General features: G+C 44.7%; 2 protein-coding genes and 1 long non-coding RNA gene across 5 annotated transcripts; 2 read left to right on the top strand and 1 right to left on the bottom strand.

The window, feature by feature from the left end:
• The first annotated feature begins 890 nt into the window (after positions 1-890).
• hspb3 (heat shock protein, alpha-crystallin-related, b3) lies at positions 891-2,322 on the top strand. The gene has a single exon (XM_029746345.1). It carries the CDS (start codon positions 1,222-1,224, stop codon positions 1,741-1,743), a length of 522 nt encoding a protein of 173 aa, XP_029602205.1. The 5' UTR covers positions 891-1,221; the 3' UTR covers positions 1,744-2,322.
• A 5,486-nt stretch (positions 2,323-7,808) lies between these two features.
• Positions 7,809-11,399, bottom strand: LOC115187233 (uncharacterized). 3 transcript variants are annotated; one of them, XR_003875967.1, is made up of 4 exons: positions 11,195-11,399; positions 8,216-8,286; positions 8,020-8,096; positions 7,809-7,920 (listed from the first exon to the last, which is right to left on the bottom strand). It is a non-coding gene; the product is annotated as an uncharacterized LOC115187233 (long non-coding RNA). The 3 variants fall into 3 exon arrangements; XR_003875966.1 differs by lacking the exon at positions 11,195-11,399 and adding an exon at positions 9,509-9,597; XR_003875968.1 differs by lacking the exon at positions 11,195-11,399 and adding an exon at positions 9,509-9,597 and having other exon boundaries at positions 8,020-8,084.
• LOC115187231 (sorting nexin-18) lies at positions 8,988-24,084 on the top strand (the record flags this gene model as incomplete). Its single annotated transcript, XM_029746346.1, is given in 2 exon segments — positions 8,988-10,335; positions 23,615-24,084. Coding segments are annotated over 2 exon segments (1,528 nt in total), but the record flags the coding sequence as incomplete, so codon positions are not given.
• Between the last annotated feature and the right edge of the window lie 875 nt (positions 24,085-24,959).

Genomic DNA, 24,959 nt, shown 5'->3' with positions numbered 1-24,959 from the left:
AGAGAAAGTGAGCCAAAATTAAGGAACGCTTCGACTATGTACACACTCAGTGAGCATAGCCTTGCTATTGAGAGAGGCCGTTGTAGGCAGACCTGACTCCACAGAGAAGACCCACTGCCCACAAAACGAGGTGGAAACTGAGCTGCACTTCCAAACCTCCTGCCAAATGTATGACCATATTAGAGACACATATTTCCCTCAGATTACACAGACACACAAAGAATTTGAAAACAAACCCAATCTTGATAAACTCCCAAATCTACTGGGTGAAATACCACAGTGTGTCATCGCAGTAGCAAGATGTGTGACCTGGGTTAAAATATTATTTCAAATTAATACTTTATCTGGGCTTGATTGATCTTGCCTGGTCAATGGAACCAAAAGAAAATAGTTACAAAAGTGCAAACCCATTTGGTACTCCAGGCAGGCTAAAGCAAATGAAAAGTATTTGAACAATTTTAAATAGAAATTTGAACTCAGGTCTGATCTCTTCCCACCACTATTAGGACTTGAGAGACCCACCCCCAGATACCCCCACTGCCAGTCCACCAACCACCAGATACCCCCACTGCCAGTCCACCAACCACCAGATACCCCCACCACCAGATACCCCACCCCCCAGATACCCCCACCACCAGATACCCCCACCACCAGATACCCCCACCCCCAGATACCCCCACTGCCAGTCCACCAACCACCAGAATCACACGCTGTCCTAAATATAGACAGGTTTGCCATGATTTCAACTAACTGTCCGTCAAGCTCACTCCTCTGCCATGCCACAGCCACATGGGAGTCTGACAGAGCACCTATCACACGCTGTCCTAAATATAGACCTGGCCTGTCTTGATTTCATCTGACCGACTGTCAAACTCAGTGACTCTGCCACAGCAATTACAAGAGGTTTTCAGACTGAGAGACCGCGAACGACACGATCTCAGACCCACCAATCTCAATCCTCTGCTTTGCAATGGCGACAAAAGAAAAAAGTATTTCTGACTGACTAGCACTGTGTTTTAACAAAATAAGATTTATTTTGGAAGCAAACCTCCAGTATCCTATCAAGAGTTGCTGGATATCTTCTCATATTCTGTTTGCTCAGTTGTTCATGCACCTTGGTTTTGAAAGAGACAGCACTTTCTTTTCTATCCTCGATTTGAGCGACTGTGAAGATCACTCCTCTCTGCCACACAGCAGCAACACAAAGAGGATTTCTGGGACATGGACTGGGAGGAAGGCAGAACCATGGAGGGACTGTCTATAACCCACTGGGTGAACAGCCCAGTCCGCCACCAGAACCTCTTCCAAGGAAGGGATTTGAACGACTGTGTGGAGGACCATGGCCTATTCGCCCTGCCCGGGCCTGCCTTCCCCGACCCTGGGGTAGTGAGGCCTGGCCTTGGGGTAGTGAAGCTAGAAGGGGTCAGCGACGGTACTACCACATCCCAGCCCCAGAGGACTGAGCCTGTTTACCAGGTGCTTCTGGACGTGTCCCAGTTCAGACCTGAGGATATCATGATTCAGGTGTTTGAGGGATGGCTCTTGATCAAGGCTCAGCATGGAGCCAGAATGGATGAACATGGGTTTGTTACCCGCAGCTTCACCCGTCAGTACCCACTGCCTGAGAAACTACAGCAGGCGGGGGATCTGAGGGCTCTGCTATGTCATGATGGGATACTGGTGGTGGAATCCAAACAGAGAACACTTGTTAGGATACAACACAGTGAGGAGGACCCCTATTGATGATTGACTGTTGATTATTGACTATTGACTGTTGATTATTGATTATTACTGTATTGATCAGGTAAGGATGAGGCCAGATCAGCTGCTACAGTACCACTAACATGAGTGATTGATTGATTCATTGTGTCTGTTATTTTCGTGTGAAGTTACATTTTCAAATATTTCTCTAAACATTGTTATTGTTACATTTCTATCTGATGCTAATTTGCTATAAAAAATCTGTTGGTACTAACGTTATTGAATTATTACAACAGCAGTAATGATATATTTAAAATCTATTTTCTTAAAATATTTTTTACCCTCCTCGCTTTAAATGTTACCCCAGCTCCTCTTGCCTCATTTAAAACAATATGCGTTTCATTTGAACAAATATGAAGTGTATATTTAATTTGGTAAATGGACAGAGGGAAGTTCCTCTCCAGTCATTGAAAACATATGATATCTATGACTAGAACGGGAATGTTAAGCATGAGGCTGTCACACCCTGACCTGAGAGAGACGTTTTATTTCTCTATTTGGTGAGGTCAAGGTGTGACATGGGGTGGGCATTCTAGGTGTTATATTTCTATGTTGTCTTTTTCTTTGATTGGCCGAGTATGGTTTCCAATCAGAGGCAGCTGTCAATCATTGTCTCTGATTGGGAATCATACTTAGGCAGACCTTTCCCCCCCCCCTCCTTCAGTGTGGGATCTTGTTTTTTTTTGTACAGCTCAGTTTAACCTGCAGAACGTGACGTTCGTTTTCTGTTGTTTATTGTTTTGATTTAGTGTTCAAATAAATTTATCATGAGCACTCACCACGCTGCACCTCATCACCTTATTATCTCCTCATTATCTCCTTATTATCTCCTCATTGTCTCTTTATTATCTCCTCATTATCTCCTTATTATCTCCTTATTATCTCCTCATTATCTCCTTATTATCTCCTTATTATCTCCTCATTATCTCCTTATTATCTCCTCATTATCTCCTTATTATCTCCTCATTATCTCCTTATTATCTCCTTATTATCTCCTCATTATCTCCTTATTATCTCCTCATTATCTCCTCATTATCTCCTTATTATCTCCTTATTATCTCCTCATTATCTCCTTATTATCTCCTCATTATCATCTTATTATCTCATTATTATCTCCTTATTATCTTCACGATCGTCACAGAGGCTTTCAGCATCAGTGATCATGTTGTTTTTACAGTACACATCTTACGAGATTGTTCAGAAATTGTTCACTGTTGAAGGAAAACACTTAAAAATGTGATAGAAAAATATTGGTATCAGATGTTATCGGTCTAAGAGGCGTCACTACAGACCCTGGTTCGATCCCGGGCTGTATCACAACCGGCCGTGATCGGGGAGTACCATAGGGCGGCGAACAATTGGCCCAGCGTCGTCCGGGTTAGGGGAGGGTTTGGCCGGAGGGGGGGGGGGGGATTTACAAGTAGGCCGTCATTGTAAATAAGAATTTGTTCTTAACTGACTTGATTAATTAAATAAAGGTTAAATAAATTTAAAAAATTAAGATGTTACATTGTTACAGATTGTTGACATTGTTTACATCCCTGTTACATTCAGATTTTTTTTAAAAAGGATATGTACGAACTATTGTAAATACAGTAGGATTCTGATACCATCTAGAATCAAGAATCAATCAAATCACACCACTCAACTAAATCAGTCAGTGTTTGACTTGTGATGCCATTAGATTGTTCATCGCCCTAGCTGCACCTATAGGGGGTGATAAGTGCCAGAATTAAACCTCGTGGAGCTACTGATACCGTTCACAAAGTCACCTAACGTCTTCCTAGCGCCATAAAATACCACCATGAATTAACATGGACTGTCAATGGAGGCAAGATTTTTTCCAAGGCATCAAACTGCCAACACGTTCATGTCACGTGACACGTACACGTCATGTAGACATAGTGTTCACGTCACCAACTTATTACTAAAGATCTCACGATGAACACCTTCCAAACGTCTACATGTAGATGATTTTAATTAAAAAACGAATTGATTGCCAGAGTAATCTAATCAATTTAATTTGTCGATTTAGCTAAAATAGACATATCACCTCAATACAAAAATTATTAGGCTAGTTGATATCGCAGCCAGCCACCATCACTGTGTAGATATTCCTATTTCTCACATCAATACAGACACAAGGGCTTCTTTGTTGGAGGTAGTCCTATTCAGAAATAAGAGGTAGCCTATGTATCTAGTGGCGCATTCAAAATAACTCGGAATTCATCAATCTCTGACTTCCGACTTCAGTGCGTTCAAGACAACTTGGAACTCGGAAAAAAACGAAAGAAAAAAAAACGAGCTTCCTATTTAAAAAAAAAACGAGCTCAGACTGGGATTAGGTTTTGGGGGTTTTGACCGGTCATCCAATTCAGAAACTCTGGCACCTTTCTCTGATCTGAAAATCACTGATGTTATGATATGACCAAAAGTCTCCCCCCCGAGTTCCCAGTTTACCGGTTTAACAGACATAATCACTGTCACCATGCGATCCTTAGGCTATACATTTCTATGGAGATGTTTTACATGTAAAAGCAAAGCTCGAATTGATGGGGTATGTGAGGATATAGGCCTAACCCTTGTTATTGAAACGGGGGGGGGGGGGGGGGGGAGCACATACTACCCCTTGTTTGTTTAGCCCTAGAAAAAACAACGGTCCAGATTATATCAAGTGATCTAGGCTATAACAGTGATTAACTCCAGGATTATTTCCCCAGTCTACTAGCCTATCGAAGGTCTTGCTCAGCCTCAGGAAAATACGGCTGGTTTTTAAATGCTCCGCAATTTAGAATATTAGTGGTAGGCTATGCATACGGCAAAAGACTAAAATGATAGAATTGGTATGGGTCTATGCATAGAGCAAACAGCTTAACAGATAAAGACTATTTTTTTATTCAGGAGAATCCCATTGATTCAGGCTATTCACTTACATTTTAGTCATTTAGCAAACACTCTTATCCAGAGAGACTTACAGTAGTGAATGCATACATATCATACAATTTCATAAAAAAAAAAATTTTTCCTGTGCTGGCCCCCCCGTGGGAATCAAACCCACAACCCTGGCGTTGCAAACACCATGCTCTACCAACTGAGCTACAGGTGTTCAGTGGAGTTCAGCCTAAACGGGAACCAAATACACCTCAGTCTGTTTTGATCACAGATCAATGACGAAACCTCAACTTTCAGCTGTTCGTCATTGATTTAGTTCACAATCGCCTACAGATCTGATACACATGAAGACCTATATTTAATCTGGATTTAACAAACAATAACCTGACTAGGAATCCTGACATTTCCCCACGTCATATTTGTTATCAAATTAGGCTAAATGTATTTGTTTTTTCTAGTAATATTGCATTAATATTGCATAGGCTAACCATTGCGATTAAATGTTATTTACCATCTTCTGCTTTTTATGAATAAACAGGCATGGGGGGGGGTAGAAAAATATATAATTTCAATGCTCCCCCCACACATTAATGTGACTTACCTTACAGATCACAAAGTCAGCTAATTTACACTCCATTCATATGCAAATATATTTGATTCATACACTGGCTTGTCTGGCTGACATGTTTTCATTTTAAACTGGTCTTCCCATATCTACACATGAAATAATATCATTTCAGTAGTCCTCTATTATGATTTTTCTAAAAAGAAATCATAGCTCATTAGCACACCCTTGTGGTTGAATATATATCTATTGTACGTCCTACTATACAACGATGAATAATGTTGAATTAATAAATACCATCAAGAGATATGTTACAATTTACAATAATGAACACCTTAATGAAAACAGCTGTAAAAACCAATCTGGCAATATTTGAGATTTAAATATATAAACGTTGATATTTTTTGTTGTTGTTGGTACGTGTGTCAATTTACTTTTAGATTTTATTGTACACTCACATGGCATCATACTGAATTCTGGTGTGTGGAATAGAGAGTAGGTGGGTGCGGTGTGGTTCAGCCTTTCACTTGGTTTCAACAGGCAGTCAGTCTTTGCATTGCTCGTGTTTTTAGCTAATCTGTGCAGCTCACATTTTGTGCCCAGTATGATGGTATTCTTGCTCTTAGCAGATAATAACAACAGGACAATAACAGTAGCTGATGTAATGAAAGGTTGGAGGGTGGTTGGTAATGGAGGACATCAGGTGGATCCACGTGTGGGTGTTTGGTAGAACCTCTAGGTCCTGGAGAATAGGTAATGGAGGACATCAGGTGGATCCACGTCTGGGTGTTGGGCAGAACCCCCTAGGTCCTGGAGAACAGGTAATGGAGGACATCAGGTGGATCCACGTCTGGGTGTTTGGCAGAACCTCCTAGGTCCTGGAGAACAGGTAATGGAGGACAACAGGTGGGTCTGGGTGTTGGGTAGAACCCCCTAGGTCCTGGAGAACAGGTAATGGAGGACATCAGGTGGGTCTGGGTAGAACCCCCCTAGGTCCTGGAGAACAGGTAATGGAGGACATCAGGTGGATCCACGTCTGGATGTTTGGGCAGAACCCCCCTAGGTCCTGGAGAACAGGTAATGGAGGACATCAGGTGGGTCTGGGTGTTGGGCAGAACCCCCTAGGTCCTGGATAACAGGTAATGGAGGACATCAGGTGGGTCTGGGTGTTTGGGCAGAACCCCCCTAGGTCCTGGAGAACAGGTAATGGAGGACATCAGGTGGGTCTGGGTGTTGGGCAGAACCCCCAAGGTCCTGGAGAACAGGTAATGGAGGACATCAGGTGGGTCTGGGTGTTGGGCAGAACCCCCTAGGTCCTGGAGAACAGGTAATGGAGGACATCAGATAGATCCACGTCTGGGTGTTGGGCAGAACCCCTAGGTCCTGGAGAACAGGTAATGGAGCACATCAGGTGGGTCTGGGTGTTTGGCAGAACCCACCTAGGTCCTGGAGAACAGGTAATGGAGGACATCAGGTAGATCCACGTCTGGGTGTTGGGCAGAACCCCCTAGGTCCTGGAGAACAGGTAATGGAGGACATCAGGTAGATCCACGTCTGGGTGTTTGGCAGAACCCCCTAGGTCCTGGAGAACAGGTAATGGAGGACATCAGGTAGATCCACGTCTGGGTGTTGGGCAGAACCCCCCTAGGTCCTGGAGAACAGGTAATGGAGGACATCAGGTGGGTCTGGGTGTTGGGTAGAACCTCTAGGTCCTGGAGAACAGGTAATGGAGGACATCAGGTAGATCCACGTCTGGGTGTTGGGCAGAACCCCCCTAGGTCCTGGAGAACAGGTAATGGAGGACATCAGGTAGATCCACGTCTGGGTGTTGGGTAGAACCTCCTTGGTCCTGGAGAACAGGAGCAGAGTTAAAGGGAACCAGGGTAGGAGACAGAGACGTAAACAAGCACACACACAGGTTGCAGGTTTCTTAGGTATGTAAAAATACAGCTAACTGAATGATTTAATTTAAATGTTTGATTAGAGATGCAATAATGTTAATAGAAAGGATACCTGTCTGTGGGGTTGATGAGGGAGGTAAGGGATGGTCCCTGGAAAAGATGGTGATGAGTTGTGAGAGAAACTCCAAGGTGATGACATGACCACTGGAATCATACACTTTAACAGTACCTACTTGGAAGCGGCGGTTACTTCAAAAAAATGTTTTAACCTTCATTTAAGTAGGCAAGTTAGTTTTTAATGAGTGCCTACCGGGGAACAGTGGGTTAACTGCCTTGTTCAGGGGAAGAATTACATATATTTACCTTGTCAGCTCAGGGATTCGATCCAGCAACTTTTTGGTTACTGTCCCAACGCTCTAACCACTAGGCTACCTGCCGCCCCCTCTAACCACTAGGCTACCTGACGCCCCAGGTCACTTAACGTGACCCAGCGGTTGGCCTTGAGATTGACTATTTGGAGATAACCCCTGGGCCAGTGTTGGTACTGCTGACAGCATGGCGATGCCACCCACCACGAGGAGGCAAATGTAAATAGATATGTGAGATTTTTATATTCCCCTTAACGGATGGTGACCCCAGCTAGGAGCGAAAGAGCAGGAAGGTTTCGCAGGTCTCGCCTTCCTTTTGTCTTTCTTCCAAGCCAAGTCATTAGCCCGGATGTTCAAAGCATTTTGTCTCCTTGATTCTCCTCCGGTGGCTCTCATTCTGTTTCTCCTGCACCTTCTCCATGTTCAGTCTCACCTTGATTGATAATAGAAATAAATGCAATTATATTTTATGTTATTACAAATACATCTCTCTTGGAAGGCCAGAAAATAAATGAACAGCAGACATTTTTACCTGGTCAAAAACCTCCACATCCTTCTCAGTCCCTGCTTGAAGGTGGTCCTCGAAGGCATTCTGATCTGGTTCAACAACTTGTTTCAGTGATAATAAAGTATGTTATACAAAAACAACAATAGAAAAACACAAAGAAAATCACAAACGTTTCATACTACACTACAGGCAATAATTTATACACAATTGCATTGCTTACCTCAGTAAACAGTTGCGGCTTCCGTCCGTACAGCAGGTGATAGGGCGAGTATTCTGGAGGCCTGGACGCTGCTGTTGTGTGCAAAGAGAAATACTTTCAGATTGTCCTCCCACCATTCCTGGTACCTGTCAAGGGACTTACCCATGGCAGAACCCATTGGTCTGTTAATCCAAATCTGGAGTCACCATACATCTACACATTACATATAACTCACTGTACTATCAGTGTCAATTTAAAAAAAAAATTAAAAATAAAATCTAAATTACTGGGGGCCAAGCTACATTTGGTTAACATCAAGCTAGCAAACTGTTAAACGCTATTTTCGTACAAACATTAACACTAACACATTTTAGCGTGACATCACATATTTACATATATTACCTGAACTAATCTGAGTCTTTGTTGATAGAAAATAAAACAAATTGGATTCAAAAAATGTTGTTGAAAAAAAAAGTACAGAAAGTTTGAACGCCATTTTAATAACCTTCTCTCACCATGTAAAACCATTAGCAACCTAGCCTAACTCCATTACTTTATAATGGGGAAAATACCCTTCCGTTTTTTACACGGGAAAAAAACTGTACATTTCTAACATTTATGGTTGAGATTTAATTAATAATATAAATATAAACTACGCACGTTGGTGTGATGACATGTCAGTCAGACGTTCAATAGTAGGCGACAGCCACAGGGTGGTAGGGTTGCCTAGACTTAATTCTGGCTCATATCACCCTCCATTACCCAGACTGATTGCGTATGGTTGTTGAATTGCGAGAAGGGGAGTGTGTGATGAGAGAGGCAGGAGACACCCGCTGCAACTAGTCCCTTCAATTTTAAACAGCAAAGACTCGGACGAAGTAACGGGATTTTATAGCACTTATTATTATTATTATTTTACAGTAACAAAAGACAACTGGATTGCGAGGTAGATCGCTTCCGAAGGGACATTTAGGAGGGAGTGTGCCTTCAGAAGTAGTGTAGTTTGTATAGGCAAGCCCGTTAATAAGAGTTTACTGGCTATTTGTTTTTGGGGCGCTAGACACTACAGTCATTTGTTGAACTATGGCGCTCAAGGCGAGAGCTTTATACGATTTCATTTCCGAAAACACAGGGGAGATATCATTAAAAGAAAATGAAATAGTGAGTTTGTACAGCGAACAGGACATTGAAGGATGGCTAGAAGGTTCCAACGGCAAAGGCGACAGAGGTCTATTCCCGGCGTCCTACGTCGAGATACTGAATAAAGATACCGCGTCTACGTCTAACAACAGCAGCACATCAGAGGATACTTACCAGGGATCCCGATACGCCAATATTCCCACCGGAGGTTTCGGAGACGCCTCGAATAAAACATTAAATCAAATTGAAAACTTGTCCAAAACAACAACAACACCGCCCGCGTTTACAGCGTTCACACCGCCTGCAACCGCGCAGCAGCAACACGGATACCAAGCCAGCCAGGGTAGCGATGAAGACTGGGATGATGACTGGGACGACACCTCGACAGTGGCTGACGAGCCCGGGGTTATTGTGGGTAGTCACCAGGGGGATTTTGATGCCAATGGATCGTCTACATACAGCGTGTCAACAACATCTTCTATGTCCAGAAGTGGAAACGCTCAACAAGCCAAGAGCTCTGCCACGGTCAGTAGAAACCTCAATAGGTTTTCAACCTTTGTGAAATCAGGAGGGGAAGCGTTCGTGTTAGGCGAGGCAGCTGGGTTTGTAAAAGATGGGGATAAGATATGTGTTGTAACGGGACAATACGGTCCAGAATGGCAGGAAAACCCATACCCTTTCACCTGTACCATCGACGACCCCACCAAGCAGACCAAGTTTAAAGGGATGAAGAGTTACATTGCTTACAAGTTGACGCCCACCCACACACAGACCCAGGTAAACAGGAGGTATAAACACTTTGACTGGCTCTATGCCCGGCTGGTGGAGAAGTTCCCTGTCATCTCGGTACCCCACATCCCAGAGAAACAAGCCACGGGACGGTTTGAGGAAGACTTCATCACTAAAAGGAGGAAAGGGTTGATATGGTGGATGAATCACATGACTAGTCATCCGGTCCTGTCCAAATGTGACGTGTTCAAGCACTTCCTCACTTGCAACAGGTAGGTGTCTCTCCTCGACAGTCTGTTTTCTATTCTCTTATGGAATTGGCTTGTCAAACATGACAATGAGTTGGCCAGAGCCCTTTATACTACATACGTGGTTGGAGAAATTAGCAAAGCTAACTTTGATCAACTATTGAGTTCAACTCTGGATAAGAGGTACACCTGGAAAGTGGCTCACCTTTTTAGCCAGGTAGGTACATTTCAATGGCAATGAATCCTTCAGAACGAACCTGTTCTCAGGCAGGTTAACTCAGGGATAACTCCCATATATCCTGAATTAAGTCTCTGAGCTGTGAGTTTGAGGACCAATGAAATCAGATTCCTTCCCTCTCGTAAATATTGCTTCATCATCCACTTTAATTTGAGGAAGACGACTGATTTTAAATATTTGAATAACGTTAGACATTTTAATAATGACAGAATACGTTTGAAACTTCACGTGCGGTTAAACTTGTGTATGACTTCATAACATTATATATATATATTTTTCGATAGGATTGGAGAGAAATGTTGTTTGTACATTAGGTTTGAACGCTATCCAGGTCGTCACACCTTCATACCGACCGTGTTACATCCCTGGATGTTTGGGTAATAATCGGTAGTGAACACTAGGGGCGCTGTTTTCAAAACCCGACTGAGCCTCTGTAATCTAGAAGATTAGCAATTCTAATGTAATGTAAAATCTCATAGCAAATGACAGTCTCTGACAAACTATTTGCAGGACAGACATTCCAGTTCATAACTTTATACCAGACATTCCAGTTAATAACTTTATACCAGACATTCCAGCTCATAACTTTATCCTAGACATTCCAGCTCATAACTTTATAAATTTAACTCAAAAAATGCTACTCACAGTTTGATGTACGAGCAAAACAAATATTAGACAGCAAGACTCTTGATCCAGGACAAGCTTGATTTTTGCAAGATGCTAACTAGCTAGATGCCTACAAAATTAGCAAACCAAATGCACAACTGCAGAGCATTTAACACATTTTAGGATGAATAGTTATAAGATATCTAGCTGGCAAACATTTAGTTGTGAATCCATACAGTAACTACAAACGATCAACTGGCGCATGCTGCACCACAGTGGGTGACTCACAAGGCTCTGGTCTCGTTGTTATGTGCTTGTTAACAAACACCATGTGACTGGGGACTACCAGTAAGGTTCATAATGAAAAATTATATTGACAGGTGGAATGAAGAACATTATCTGCTAATTTTTTAAAAACATTTTAGTCATTTAGCTGACGCTCTCATCCAGAGTGACTTACAGGAGTGAATGCATACATCTCATAGATTTTTTTTTTGTACTGGTCCCCCCGTGGGAATCGAACCCACAACCCTGGCTTTGCACACACCATGCTCTACCAACTGAGCCACAGGGAAGACTTATGTATTACACTAGTTGACTGAAGGTATTTACTTAAAAAAAATAAAAAATAAAAGTTTCAATGGTATTCACGGTATTGAAAACCATCCCTTGGAGAAGGATTATTTAAGATACTGTTTGAAGATGGGCAGGGACTGTGCTGTCCTAGCTTCAGGGGGAAGCTGGCTCCACCACTGGGGTGCCAGGACAGGGAAGAGCTTGGACTGGGCTGAGCGGGAGCTGCCCTCCCGTAGGGGTGGGAAGGCCAAGAGACCAGAGGTGGCAGAACATAGTGCTCAGGTTAGGGTGTAGGGTTTGAGCAGAGCCTGAACGTAGGGAGGGACAGGTCCTCTTGCTGTTCTGTAGGTAAGAACGATGGTCTTGTAGTGGATGTGACATTTGACTGGAAGCCAGTGGAGTGTGCGGAGGAGCGGGATGGGAGAACTTGGGAAGGTTGAAAACCAGGTGGGCTGCAGCGTTCTGGATGAGTTACAGGTGTTTTCTCCCACTTTTTCTGAAATATTTACATAACGTCACAAGCCCACTATTATATTCTAACTATAGAATTAGAATAATCATTCTATTTCCATCATTCCAACAGTTTTGCTCAAATGTTTCTCTCTAAATCGCAAGTTAAATCGCAATTGCAACATTTACAGATGAAGTCGGAAGTTTACATACACTTAGGTTGGAGTCATTTTAAACTAGTTTTTCAACCACTCTACAAATGTCTTGTTAACAAACTATAGTTTTGGCAAGTCGGTTAGGACATCTACTTTGTGCATGACACAAGTAATTTTTCCAACAATTGTTTACAGACAGATTATTTAATTTATAATTCGCTGTATCACAATTCCAGTGGGTCAGAAGTTTACATACACTAAATTGACTGTGCCTTTAAACAGCTTGGAAAATTCCAGAAATTTATGTCATGGCTTTGGAAGCTTCTGATAGGCTAATTGACATAATTTGAGTCAATTGGAGGTGTACCTGTGGATGTATTTCAAGGCCTACCTTCAAACTCAGTGCCTCTTTGCTTGACATCATGGGAAAATCAAAAGAAATCAGCCAAGACCTCAGAAAATAAATTGTAGACCTCCACAAGTCTGATTCATCCTTGGGAGCAATTTCCAAATGCCTGAAGGTACCACGTTCATCTGCACAAACAATAGTAGGCAAGTATAAACACCATGGGACCACGCAGCCGTCATACCGCTCAGGAAGGAGATGCGTTCTGTCTCCTAGAGATGAACGTACTTTGGTGCGAAAAGTGCAAATCAATACCAGAACAACAGCAAAGGACCTTGTGAAGATGCTGGAGGAAACAGGTACAAAAGTATCTATATCCACAGTAAAACCAGTCCTATATCGACATAACCTGAAAGGCCGCTCAGCAAGGAAGATGCCACTGCTCCAAAAGGGGAGGCTTGCAAGCCGAAGAACACCATCCCAACCGTGAAGCACGGGGGTGGCAGCATCATGTTGTGGGGGTGCTTTGCTGCAGGAGAGACTGATGCACTTCACAAAATAGATGGCATCATGAGGAGGAAAATTACGTGGATATATTAAAGCAACATCTCAAGACCTCAGTCAGGAAGTTAAAGCTTGGTTGAAAATGGGTCTTCCAAATGGTCAATGACCCCAAGCATACTTCCAAAGTTGTGGCAAAATGGCTTAAGGACAACAAAGTCAAGGTATTGGAGTGGCCATTACAAAGCCCTGACCTCAATCCTATAGAAAATGTGTGGGCAGAACTGAAAAATTGTGTGCGAGCAAGGAGGCCTACAAACCTGACTCAGCTATACCAGCTCTGTCAGGAGGAATGGGCCAAAATTCACCCAACTTATTGTGGGAAGCTTGTGGAAGGCTACCCGAAACGTTTGACTCAAGTTAAACAATTTAAAGGCAATGCTACCAAATACTAATTGAGTGTATGTAAACTTCTGACCCACTGGGAATGTCGATGAAAGAAATAAAAGCTGAAATATATAATTCTCTCTAATATTATTCTGACATTTCACATTCTTAAAATAAAGTGGTGATCCTAACTGGCCGAAGACAGGGAATTTTTACTCTGATTAAATGTCAGAAATTGTGAAAAAAACTGAGTTTTTAAATGTATTTGGCTAAGGTGTATGTAAACTTCAGACTTCAACTGTAGTTAAAAATAAGGTCAAGATTATTTGGGAGAGAGGAGCAGGGGCCAGTGTCTGTGACAGAGGGAGGGAGAGAGAGGGGGGGAGAGAGAAAGTAGCCAAACCGACTCGTGCTAGTTAGAAAAACTTGTTGCTGCCAAAGGCTATCCATCATACCATCTGGTAGTGCCTGTCTTGACTGTATCAAATTGTTGTAAAGAAGCTCGCTAGCTACAGTAGCCAGCTAAGTTAGCCTAGCTACAGTAGCCAGCTAAGTTATTCTAGCTACAGTAGCCAGCTAAGTTAGCCTAGCTACAGTAGCCAGCTAAGTTAGCCTAGCAAACACCATGCTCTACCAACTGAGCCACACGGGAACCTCCACTCTTCTGGGAAGACTTTCCACTAGATGTTGGAACATTGTTGCAGGGGCTTGCTTCCATTCAGCCACAAGAACATTTAGTGAGGTTGTGTTCACAGTTGGCGTTCCAATTCATTCCAAAGGTGTTCGATGGGGTTGAGGTCAGGGCTCGGTGCAGGCGAGTCAAGTTCTTCCACACCGATATTGACAAACCATTTATGTTTTAGCATTGTCATGGTGAAACAGGAAAGGGCCTTCCCCAAACTGTTGTCACAAAGTTGGAAGCACAGAATCGTCTGGAATGTCATTGTATGCTGTAGCGTTAAGATTTCCCTTCACTGGAACTAAGGGGCCCGAACCATGAAAAACAGCCCCAGACCATTATTCCTCCACCACCAAACTTTACAGTTGGCACTATGCATTGGGGCAGGTAGCGTTCTCCTGGTATCCGCCAAAACCCAGATTCGTCTGTTGAACTGCCAGATGGTGAAGCGTGATTCATTACCCTAGAGATCACATTTCCACGGCCATCAAATGGCCACCCGGACTATTTACATTGACACCCCCCCCATTTGTTTTTACACTGCTGCTACTCGCTGTTTATTATCTATGCATAGTCACTTTACCCCTACCTACATGTACAAATTATCTCAACTAACCTGTACGCCTCCACATTGACACGGTACTGGTACCCCCTGTATATAGCCTCCACATTGACACGGTACTGGTACCCCCTGTATATAGCCTCCACATTGATTCGGTACTGGTGCCCCCCTGTATATAGCCTCCACATTGACTCTGTACCGTAACACCCTGTATATAGCCTCCACATTGACTCTGTACCGTAACACCCTGTATATAGCCTCCACATTGACTCTGTACCGTAATACCCTGTATATAGCCTCCACATTGACTCTGTACCGGTACCCCCTGTATATAGCCTCCACATTGACTCTGTACCGGTACCCCCTGTATATAGCCTCCACATTGACTCTGTACTGGTAACCCCTGTATATAGCCTCCACATTGACTCTGTACCGGTACCCCCTGTATATAGCCTCCACATTGACTCTGTACCGGTACCCCCTGTATATAGCCTCCACATTGACTCTGTACCGTAACACCCTGTATATAGCCTCCACATTGACTCTGTACCGTAACACCCTGTATATAGCCTCCACATTGACTCGGTACCGTAATACCCTGTATATAGCCTCCACATTGACTCTGTACCGTAATACCCTGTATATAGCCTCCACATTGACTCTGTACCGGTACCCCCTGTATATAGCCTCCACATTGACTCTGTACCGGTACCCCCCTGTATATAGCCTCCACATTGACTTTGTACCGGTACCCCCTGTATATAGCCTCCACATTGACTCTGTACCGGTACCCCCTGTATATAGCCTCCACATTGACTCTGTACCGTAACACCCTGTATATAGCCTCCACATTGACTCTGTACCGTAATCCCCTGTATATAGCCTCCACATTGACTCTGTACAGTAACACCCTGCATATAGCCTCCACATTGACTCTGTACCGGTACCCCCTGTATATAGCCTCCACATTGACTCTGTACCGGTACCCCCTGTATATAGCCTCCACATTGACTCTGTACCGGTATCCCCTGTATATAGCCTCCACATTGACTCTGTACCAGTACCCCCTGAATATAGCCTCCACATTGACTCTGTACCGGTACCCCCTGAATATAGCCTCCACATTCACTCTGTACCGGTACCCCCTGTATATAGCCTCCACATTGACTCTGTACAGGTACCCCCTGTATATAGCCTCCACATTGACTCTGTACCGGTACCCCCTGAATATAGCCTCCACATTGACTCTGTACCGGTACCCCCCTGAATATAGCCTCCACATTGACTCTGTACCGGTACCCCCTGTATTTAGCCTCCACATTGACTCTGTACCGGTACCCCCTGTATATAGCCTCCACATTGACTCTGTACCGTAACACCCTGTATATAGCCTCCACATTGAATCTGTACCGGTATCCCCTGTATATAGCCTCCACATTGACTCTGTACCAGTACCCCCTGAATATAGCCTCCACATTGACTCTGTACCGGTACCCCCTGAATATAGCCTCCACATTCACTCTGTACCGGTACCCCCTGTATATAGCCTCCACATTGACTCTGTACAGGTACCCCCCTGTATATAGCCTCCACATTGACTCTGTACCGGTACCCCCTGAATATAGCCTCCACATTGACTCTGTACCGTAACACCCTGTATATAGCCTCCACATTGACTCTGTACCGTAATCCCCTGTATATAGCCTCCACTTTGACTCTGTACAGTAACACCCTGCATATAGCCTCCACATTGACTCTGTACCGGTACCCCCTGTATATAGCCTCCACATTGACTCTGTACCGGTACCCCCTGTATATAGCCTCCACATTGACTCTGTACCGGTATCCCCTGTATATAGCCTCCACATTGACTCTGTACCAGTACCCCCTGAATATAGCCTCCACATTGACTCTGTACCGGTATCCCCTGTATATAGCCTCCACATTGACTCTGTACCAGTACCCCCTGTATATAGCCTCCACATTGACTCTGTACCGTAGCACCCTGTATATAGCCTCCACATTCACTCTGTACCGGTACCCCCTGTATATAGCCTCCACATTGACTCTGTACAGGTACCCCCTGTATATAGCCTCCACATTGACTCTGTACCGTAACACCCTGTATATAGCCTCCACATTGACTCTGTACCGGTATCCCCTGTATATAGCCTCCACATTGACTCTGTACCAGTACCCCCTGAATATAGCCTCCACATTGACTCTGTACCGGTACCCCCTGTATATAGCCTCCACATTGACTCTGTACCGGTACCCCCTGTATATAGCCTCCACATTGACTCTGTACCGGTACCCCCTGAATATAGCCTCCACATTGACTCTGTACCGTAACACCCTGTATATAGCCTCCACATTGACTCTGTACCGTAATCCCCTGTATATAGCCTCCACATTGACTCTGTACAGTAACACCCTGCATATAGCCTCCACATTGACTCTGTACCGGTACCCCCTGTATATAGCCTCCACATTGACTCTGTACCGGTACCCCCTGTATATAGCCTCCACATTGACTCTGTACCGTAACACCCTGTATATAGCCTCCACATTGACTCTGTACCGGTACCCCCTGTATATAGCCTCCACATTGACTCTGTACCGGTATCCCCTGTATATAGCCTCCACATTGACTCTGTACCAGTACACCCTGAATATAGCCTCCACATTGACTCTGTACCGGTACCCCCTGAATATAGCCTCCACATTCACTCTGTACCGGTACCCCCTGTATATAGCCTCCACAATGACTCTGTACAGGTACCCCCTGTATATAGCCTCCACATTGACTCTGTACCGTAACACCCTGAATATAGCCTCCACATTGACTCTGTACCGGTACCCCCTGTATTTAGCCTCCACATTGACTCTGTACCGGTACCCCCTGTATATAGCCTCCACATTGACTCTGTACCGTAACACCCTGTATATAGCCTCCACATTGACTCTGTACCGGTATCCCCTGTATATAGCCTCCACATTGACTCTGTACCAGTACCCCCTGAATATAGCCTCCACATTGACTCTGTACCGGTACCCCCTGAATATAGCCTCCACATTCACTCTGTACCGGTACCCCCTGTATATAGCCTCCACATTGACTCAGTACAGGTACCCCCTGTATATAGCCTCCACATTGACTCTGTACCGGTACCCCCTGAATATAGCCTCCACATTGACTCTGTACCGTAACACCCTGTATATAGCCTCCACATTGACTCTGTACCGTAATCCCCTGTATATAGCCTCCACATTGACTCTGTACAGTAACACCCTGCATATAGCCTCCACATTGACTCTGTACCGGTACCCCCCTGTATATAGCCTCCACATTGACTCTGTACCGGTACCCCTTGTATATAGCCTCCACATTGACTCTGTACCGGTACCCCCTGTATATAGCCTCCACATTGACTCTGTACCGGTACCCCCAGAATATAGCCTCCACATTGACTCTGTACCGGTACCCCCCTGAATATAGCCTCCACATTGACTCTGTACCGGTACCCCCTGTATTTAGCCTCCACATTGACTCTGTACCGGTACCCCCTGTATATAGCCTCCACATTGACTCTGTACCGTAACACCCTGTATATAGCCTCCACATTGACTCTGTACCGGTATCCCCTGTATATAGCCTCCACATTGACTCTGTACCGGTATCCCCTGTATATAGCCTCCACATTGACTCTGTACCAGTACCCCCTGAATATAGCCTCCACATTGACTCTGTACCGGTACCCCCTGAATATAGCCTCCACATTCACTCTGTACCGGTACCCCCTGTATATAGCCTCCACATTGACTCAGTACAGGTACCCCCTGTATATAGCCTCCACATTGACTCTGTACCGGTACCCCCCTGAATATAGCCTCCACATTGACTCTGTACCGTAACACCCTGTATATAGCCTCCACATTGACTCTGTACCGTAATCCCCTGTATATAGCCTCCACATTGACTCTGTACAGTAACACCCTGCATATAGCCTCCACATTGACTCTGTACCGGTACCCCCTGTATATAGCCTCCACATTGACTCTGTACCGGTACACCCTGTATATAGCCTCCACATTGACTCTGTACTGGCACCCCCTGTATATAGCCTCCACATTGACTCTGTACCGGTACCCACTGTATATAGCCTCCACATTGACTCTGTACTGGTACCCCCTGTATATAGCCTCCACATTGACTCTGTACCGGTACCCCCTGTATATAGCCTCCACATTGACTCTGTACCGGTACCCCCTGTATATAGCCTCCACATTGACTCTGTACAGGTACCCCCTGTATATAGCCTCCACATTGACTCTGTACCGGTACCCCCCTGTATATAGCCTCCACATTGACTCTGTACAGGTATCCCCTGTATATAGCCTCCACATTGACTCTGTACCGTAATACCCTGTATATAGCCTCCACATTGACTCTGTACCGTAATACCCTGTATATAGCCTCCACATTGACTCTGCACCGTAATACCCTGTATATAGCCTCCACATTGACTCTATACCGTAATACCCTGTATAGAGCCTTGTTATTGTTATTTTATTGTGTTTCTTTTTATTACTTTTTACTTTAGTTTATTTAGTAAATATTTTCTTAACTCTTCTTGAACTGCGCTGTTGATTTAAGGGCTTGTAAAGTAAGCATTTCACGGTAAGGTCTACACTTGTTGTATTCGGCGCATGTGACAAATAATGTTTGATTTGATTTAAAACCTATTTCATGAAGCTCCCGACGGTCAGTTATTGTGCTGACGTTGCTTCCAGAGGCAGTTTGGAACTCGGTAGTGAGTGTTGCAACAGAGGACAGATAATTTTTTTACACGCTTCAGCACTCGGCGGTCCCGTTCTGTGAGCTTTTATAGACAACCACTTCAAGGCTGAAGTGTTGTTTCCACTTCACAATAACAGCACTTACAGTTGACCGGGGCAGCTCTAGCATGGGAGAAATTTGACCAACTGACTTTTTGGAAAGGCGGCATCCTATGACGGTGCCACGTTGAAAGTCACTGAGCTCTTCAGTACGGGCCATTCTACTGGCAATGTTTGTCTATGTAGATTGCATGGCTGTGTGCTCAATTTTATACACCTGTCAGCAACGGGTGTGGCTGAATTAGCCAAATCCACTCATTTGTGGACTTTTGTGTATATCCAGTGTGGAACGCCCTCCCCCCATTAAAAAAATCATTAAAAAGTGTAAAGAAAAAGTAGGTCATAACCACTTAAATAAATGGATATATATACACTGCTCAAAAAAATAAAGGGAACACTAAAATAACACATCCTAGATCTGAATGAATGAAATAATCTTATTAAATACTTTTTTCTTTACATAGTTGAATGTGCTGACAACAAAATCGCACAAAAATAATCAATGGAAATCCAATTTATCAACCCATGGAGGTCTGGATTTGGAGTCACACTCAAAATTAAAGTGGAAAACCACACTACAGGCTGATCCAACTTTGATGTAATGTCCTTAAAACAAGTCAAAATGAGGTTCAGTAGTGTGTGTGGCCTCCACGTGCCTGTATGACCTCCCTACAACGCCTGGGCATGCTCCTGATGAGGTGGCGGATGGTCTCCTGAGGGATCTCCTCCCAGACCTGGACTAAAGCATCCGCCAACTCCTGGACAGTCTGTGGTGCAACGTGGCGTTGGTGAATGGAGCGAGACATGATGTCCCAGATGTGCTCAATTGGATTCAGGTCTGGGGAACGGGCGGGCCAGTCCATAGCATCAATGCCTTCCTCTTGCAGGAACTGCTGACACACTCCAGCCACATGAGGTCTAACATTGTCTTGCATTAGGAGGAACCCAGGGCCAACCGCACCAGCATATGGTCTCACAAGGGGTCTGAGGATCTCATCTCGGTACCTAATGGCAGTCAGGCTACCTCTGGCGAGCACATGGAGGGCTGTGCGGCCCCCCAAAGAAATGCCACCCCACACCATGACTGACCCACCGCCAAACCGGTCATGCTGGAGGATGTTGCAGGCAGCAGAACGTTCTCCACGGCGTCTCCAGACTGTCACGTCTGTCACATGTGCTCAGTGTGAACCTGCTTCATCTGTGAAGAGCACAGGGCGCCAGTGGCGAATTTGCCAATCTTGGTGTTCTCTGGCAAATGCCAAACGTCCTGCACGGTGTTGGGCTGTAAGCACAAACCCCACCTGTGGACGTCAGGCCTTCATACCACCCTCATGGAGTCTGTTTCTGACCGTTTGAGCAGACACATGCACATTTGTGGCCTGCTGGAGGTCATTTTGCAGGGCTCTGGCAGTGCTCCTCCTGCTCCTCCTTGCACAAAGGCGGAGGTAGCAGTCCTGCTGCTGGGTTGTTGCCCTCCTACGGCCTCCTCCACGTCTCCCGATGTACTGGCCTGTCTCCTGGTAGCGCCTCCATGCTCTGGACACTACGCTGACAGACACAGCAAACATTCTTGCCACAGCTCGCATTGATGTGCCATCCTGGATGAGCTGCACTACCTGAGCCACTTGTGTGGGTTGTAGACTCCGTCTCATGCTACCACTAGAGTGAAAGCACCGCCAGCATTCAAAAGTGACCAAAACATCAGCCAGGAAGCATAGTGAAGTGGTCTGTGGTCACCACCTGCAGAACCACTCCTTTATTGGGGGTGTCTTGCTAATTGCCTTTAATTTCCACCTGTTGTCTATTCCATTTGCACAACAGCATGTGAAATGTATTGTCAATCAGTGTCGCTTCCTAAGTGGACAGTTTGATTTCACAGAAGTGTGATTGACTTGGAGTTACATTGTGTTGTTTAAGGGTTCCCTTTATTTTTTTGAGCAGTGTATTTTTAGTTTGCCCTTTGCCAATGCATTGATATGAATATTAGTATTACATTGTAAAATATGTGAGAATAACAAGGACATTGCCTGACTAAATAGAATGGATGGTGATTCTTCGGTAGCCTGTGTGTCTGATGCAAGAACACATAATACAATCCATGAATAGAAAACATAATGAAATCCATGAATAGAACACAATAAAATCCATGCATAGAACACATAATACAATCCATGAATAGAACACAATAAAATCCATGAATAGCGGTAGCATTGTTTATTAGCATTGTTTATTAGCATTGTTTTTATCATGAGAAAAATAACCAAAAACCAGGTTCCCCCTTTTTTTTTTTTTTAATGGAAGGATTTGTATGGAACGCCAAGTTGAAACCAACATTATAGATGTTGTCGTTCTCATAATAAACCGTACGTGGATTTTATCGCAACAGAATACCCTTCAATTGAAGCGGTGGGAAACACAAGCGGAAGTGGCCACATCTCTCACAAAAAGAAATGTCTGCATTTCAATGTAGGACTCTTCTAGCAGCATACTTGTTCAGGTAGTCTCCTTCAAGCCCTTCGTAGGCCTATTCTAAGTAGTCTACTTCAAGCCCTTCGTAGGCCTATTCTAAGTAGACTACTTCAAGCCCCTTGTAGGACCTATTCTAAGTAGGCTACTTCAAGCCCCTTGTAGGACCTATTCTAAGTAGGCTGTAACAGGCAGACAGTAACACAGTAGCCTCGGTGTCCAATCAGACAGCAACACAGTCGCCTCGGTGTCCAATCAGACAGCAACACAGTCGCCTCGGTGTCCAATCAGACAGCAACACAGTCGCCTCGGTGTCCAATCAGACAGCAACACAGTCGCCTCGGTGTCCAATCAGACAGCAACACAGTAGCCTCGGTGTCCAATCAGACAGCAACACAGTAGCCTCGGTGTCCAATCAGACAGCAACACAGTCGCCTCGGTGTCCAATCAGACAGCAACACAGTCGCCTCGGTGTCCAATCAGACAGCAACACAGTCGCCTCGGTGTCCAATCAGACAGCAACACAGTCGCCTCGGTGTCCAATCAGACAGCAACACAGTAGCCTCGGTGTCCAATCAGACAGCAACACAGTAGCCTCGGTGTCCAATCAGACAGCAACACAGTAGCCTCGGTGTCCAATCAGACAGCAGCACAGTAGCCTCGGTGTCCAATCAGACAGCAGCACAGTAGCCTCGGTGTCCAATCAGACAGCAGCACAGTAGCCTCGGTGTCCAATCAGACAACAACACAGTAGCCTCGGTGTCCAATCAGACAGCAACACAGTAGCCTCGGTGTCCAATCAGACAGCAACACAGTAGCCTCGGTGTCCAATCAGACAGCAGCACAGTAGCCTCGGTGTCCAATCAGACAGCAGCACAGTAGCCTCGGTGTCCAATCAGACAGCAGCACAGTAGCCTCGGTGTCCAATCAGACAACAACACAGTAGCCTCGGTGTCCAATCCGAGGCACAAAAACATATGAAAACATGAAGTCATTACCTCGATGCTTTCTCTGTTAAATCTAATGAGACCCTGCTGTAAATCAATCAGACAACAACAGATCATGAGTTCACTAGCGATATTAGATCCAACATGGATCCTGTCTTCACCAGCATAACGAATGAGACACCAAAATATCACTGGGGATATTAGATCCAACATGGATCCTGTCTTCACCAGCATAACGAATGAGACACCAAAATATCACTAGGGATATTAGAACCAACATGGCATTAACTTTCTGTACTTGGATGATATCAGGGTCCTGTAGGGGTTCTACTGACTCTACCGACCGGTCCTGTAGGGGTTCTACTGACTCTACCGGGCGGTCCTGTAGGGGGTTCTACTGACTCTACCCGGCGGTCCTGTAGGGGTTCTACTGACTCTACCGGGCGGTCCTGTATGGGTTCTAACTTTTATTATTGTGTTCTATTCAACAGCATGGACCAGAAGTCATGGAAGCAGGGGAAGAGGAAGGCGGAGAAGGACGACATGGTGGGGGCTAACTTCTTCCTCACTATCTCCACGCCCTCCGGACCCCCCCTGGACCTGGTCGAGGTCGAGTCCAAGATCGACGGCTTCAAAGCTTTCACTAAGAAAATGGACGACAGCGTGGTCCAAGTCAACGCCACCACCAACGAATTCGCCCGGAAACAGATCACAGGGTTTAAGAAGGAGTACCAGAAAGTGGGCCAGGCGTTTCATGTCCTGGGACAAGCGTTTGAGCTGGACCAGCAGGCGTACTCGGTAGGGTTGAACCAGGCCATCGCGTATACAGGAGAAGCATACGATGCTATTGGAGATTACTTTGCAGAGCAGCCAAGACATGATGTGGACCCGTTAATGGATTTGTTACAGCTGTACCAGGGACATCTGGCCAACTACCCTGACATCATCCACGTACAGAAAGGTAATGTCACCATACTACCCTGACATCATCCACGGTACAGAAAGGTAATGCCACCATACTACCCTGATTGATCCACGGTACAGAAAGGTAATGTCACCATACTACCCTGATATCATCCACGTACAGAAAGGTAATGTCACCATACTACCCTGATATCATCCACGGTACAGAAAGGTAATGCCACCATACTACCCTGACATCATCCACGGTACAGAAAGGTAATGCCACCATACTACCCTGATTGATCCACGGTACAGAAAGGTAATGTCACCATACTACCCTGATATCATCCACGTACAGAAAGGTAATGTCACCATACTACCCTGATATCATCCACGTACAGAAAGGTACATTTATTATTTTATTTTTTTCACCTTTATTTAACCAGGTAGACCAGTTGAGAACAAGTTCTCATTTATAACTGCGACCTGGCCAAGATAAAGCAAAGCAGTGTGACACAAACAACAACACAGAGTTACACATGGAATAAACAAAACATACAGTCAATAACACAATAGAAAAGTATTTAAACAGTGTGTGCAAATGAGGTAAGATTAGGGAGGTAAGGCAATAAATAGGCCATAGTGGTGAAATAATTACAATTTAGCAATTAAACACTGGAGTGATAGATGTGCAGAAGATGAATGTGCAAGTAGAGATACTGGGGTGCAAAGGAGCAAAAAAATAAATAATATGGGGATGAGGTAGTTGGTTGGGCTATTTACAGATGGGCTGTGTACAGGTGCAGTGATCTGTGAGCTGCTCTGACAGCTGGTGCTTAAAGTTAGTGACGGAGATAAGAGTCTCCAGTTTCAGAGATGTTGCAATTTGTTCCAGTCATTGGCAGCAGAGAACTGGAAGGAAAGACGACAAAA

This window comes from Salmo trutta, unplaced genomic scaffold (genome assembly GCF_901001165.1).
Source record: "Salmo trutta unplaced genomic scaffold, fSalTru1.1, whole genome shotgun sequence".
Classification (NCBI taxonomy): domain Eukaryota; kingdom Metazoa; phylum Chordata; class Actinopteri; order Salmoniformes; family Salmonidae; genus Salmo; species Salmo trutta.
Note: the sequence above shows the minus strand (reverse complement) of the source record. Positions and strands in the feature narration are given on the sequence as shown.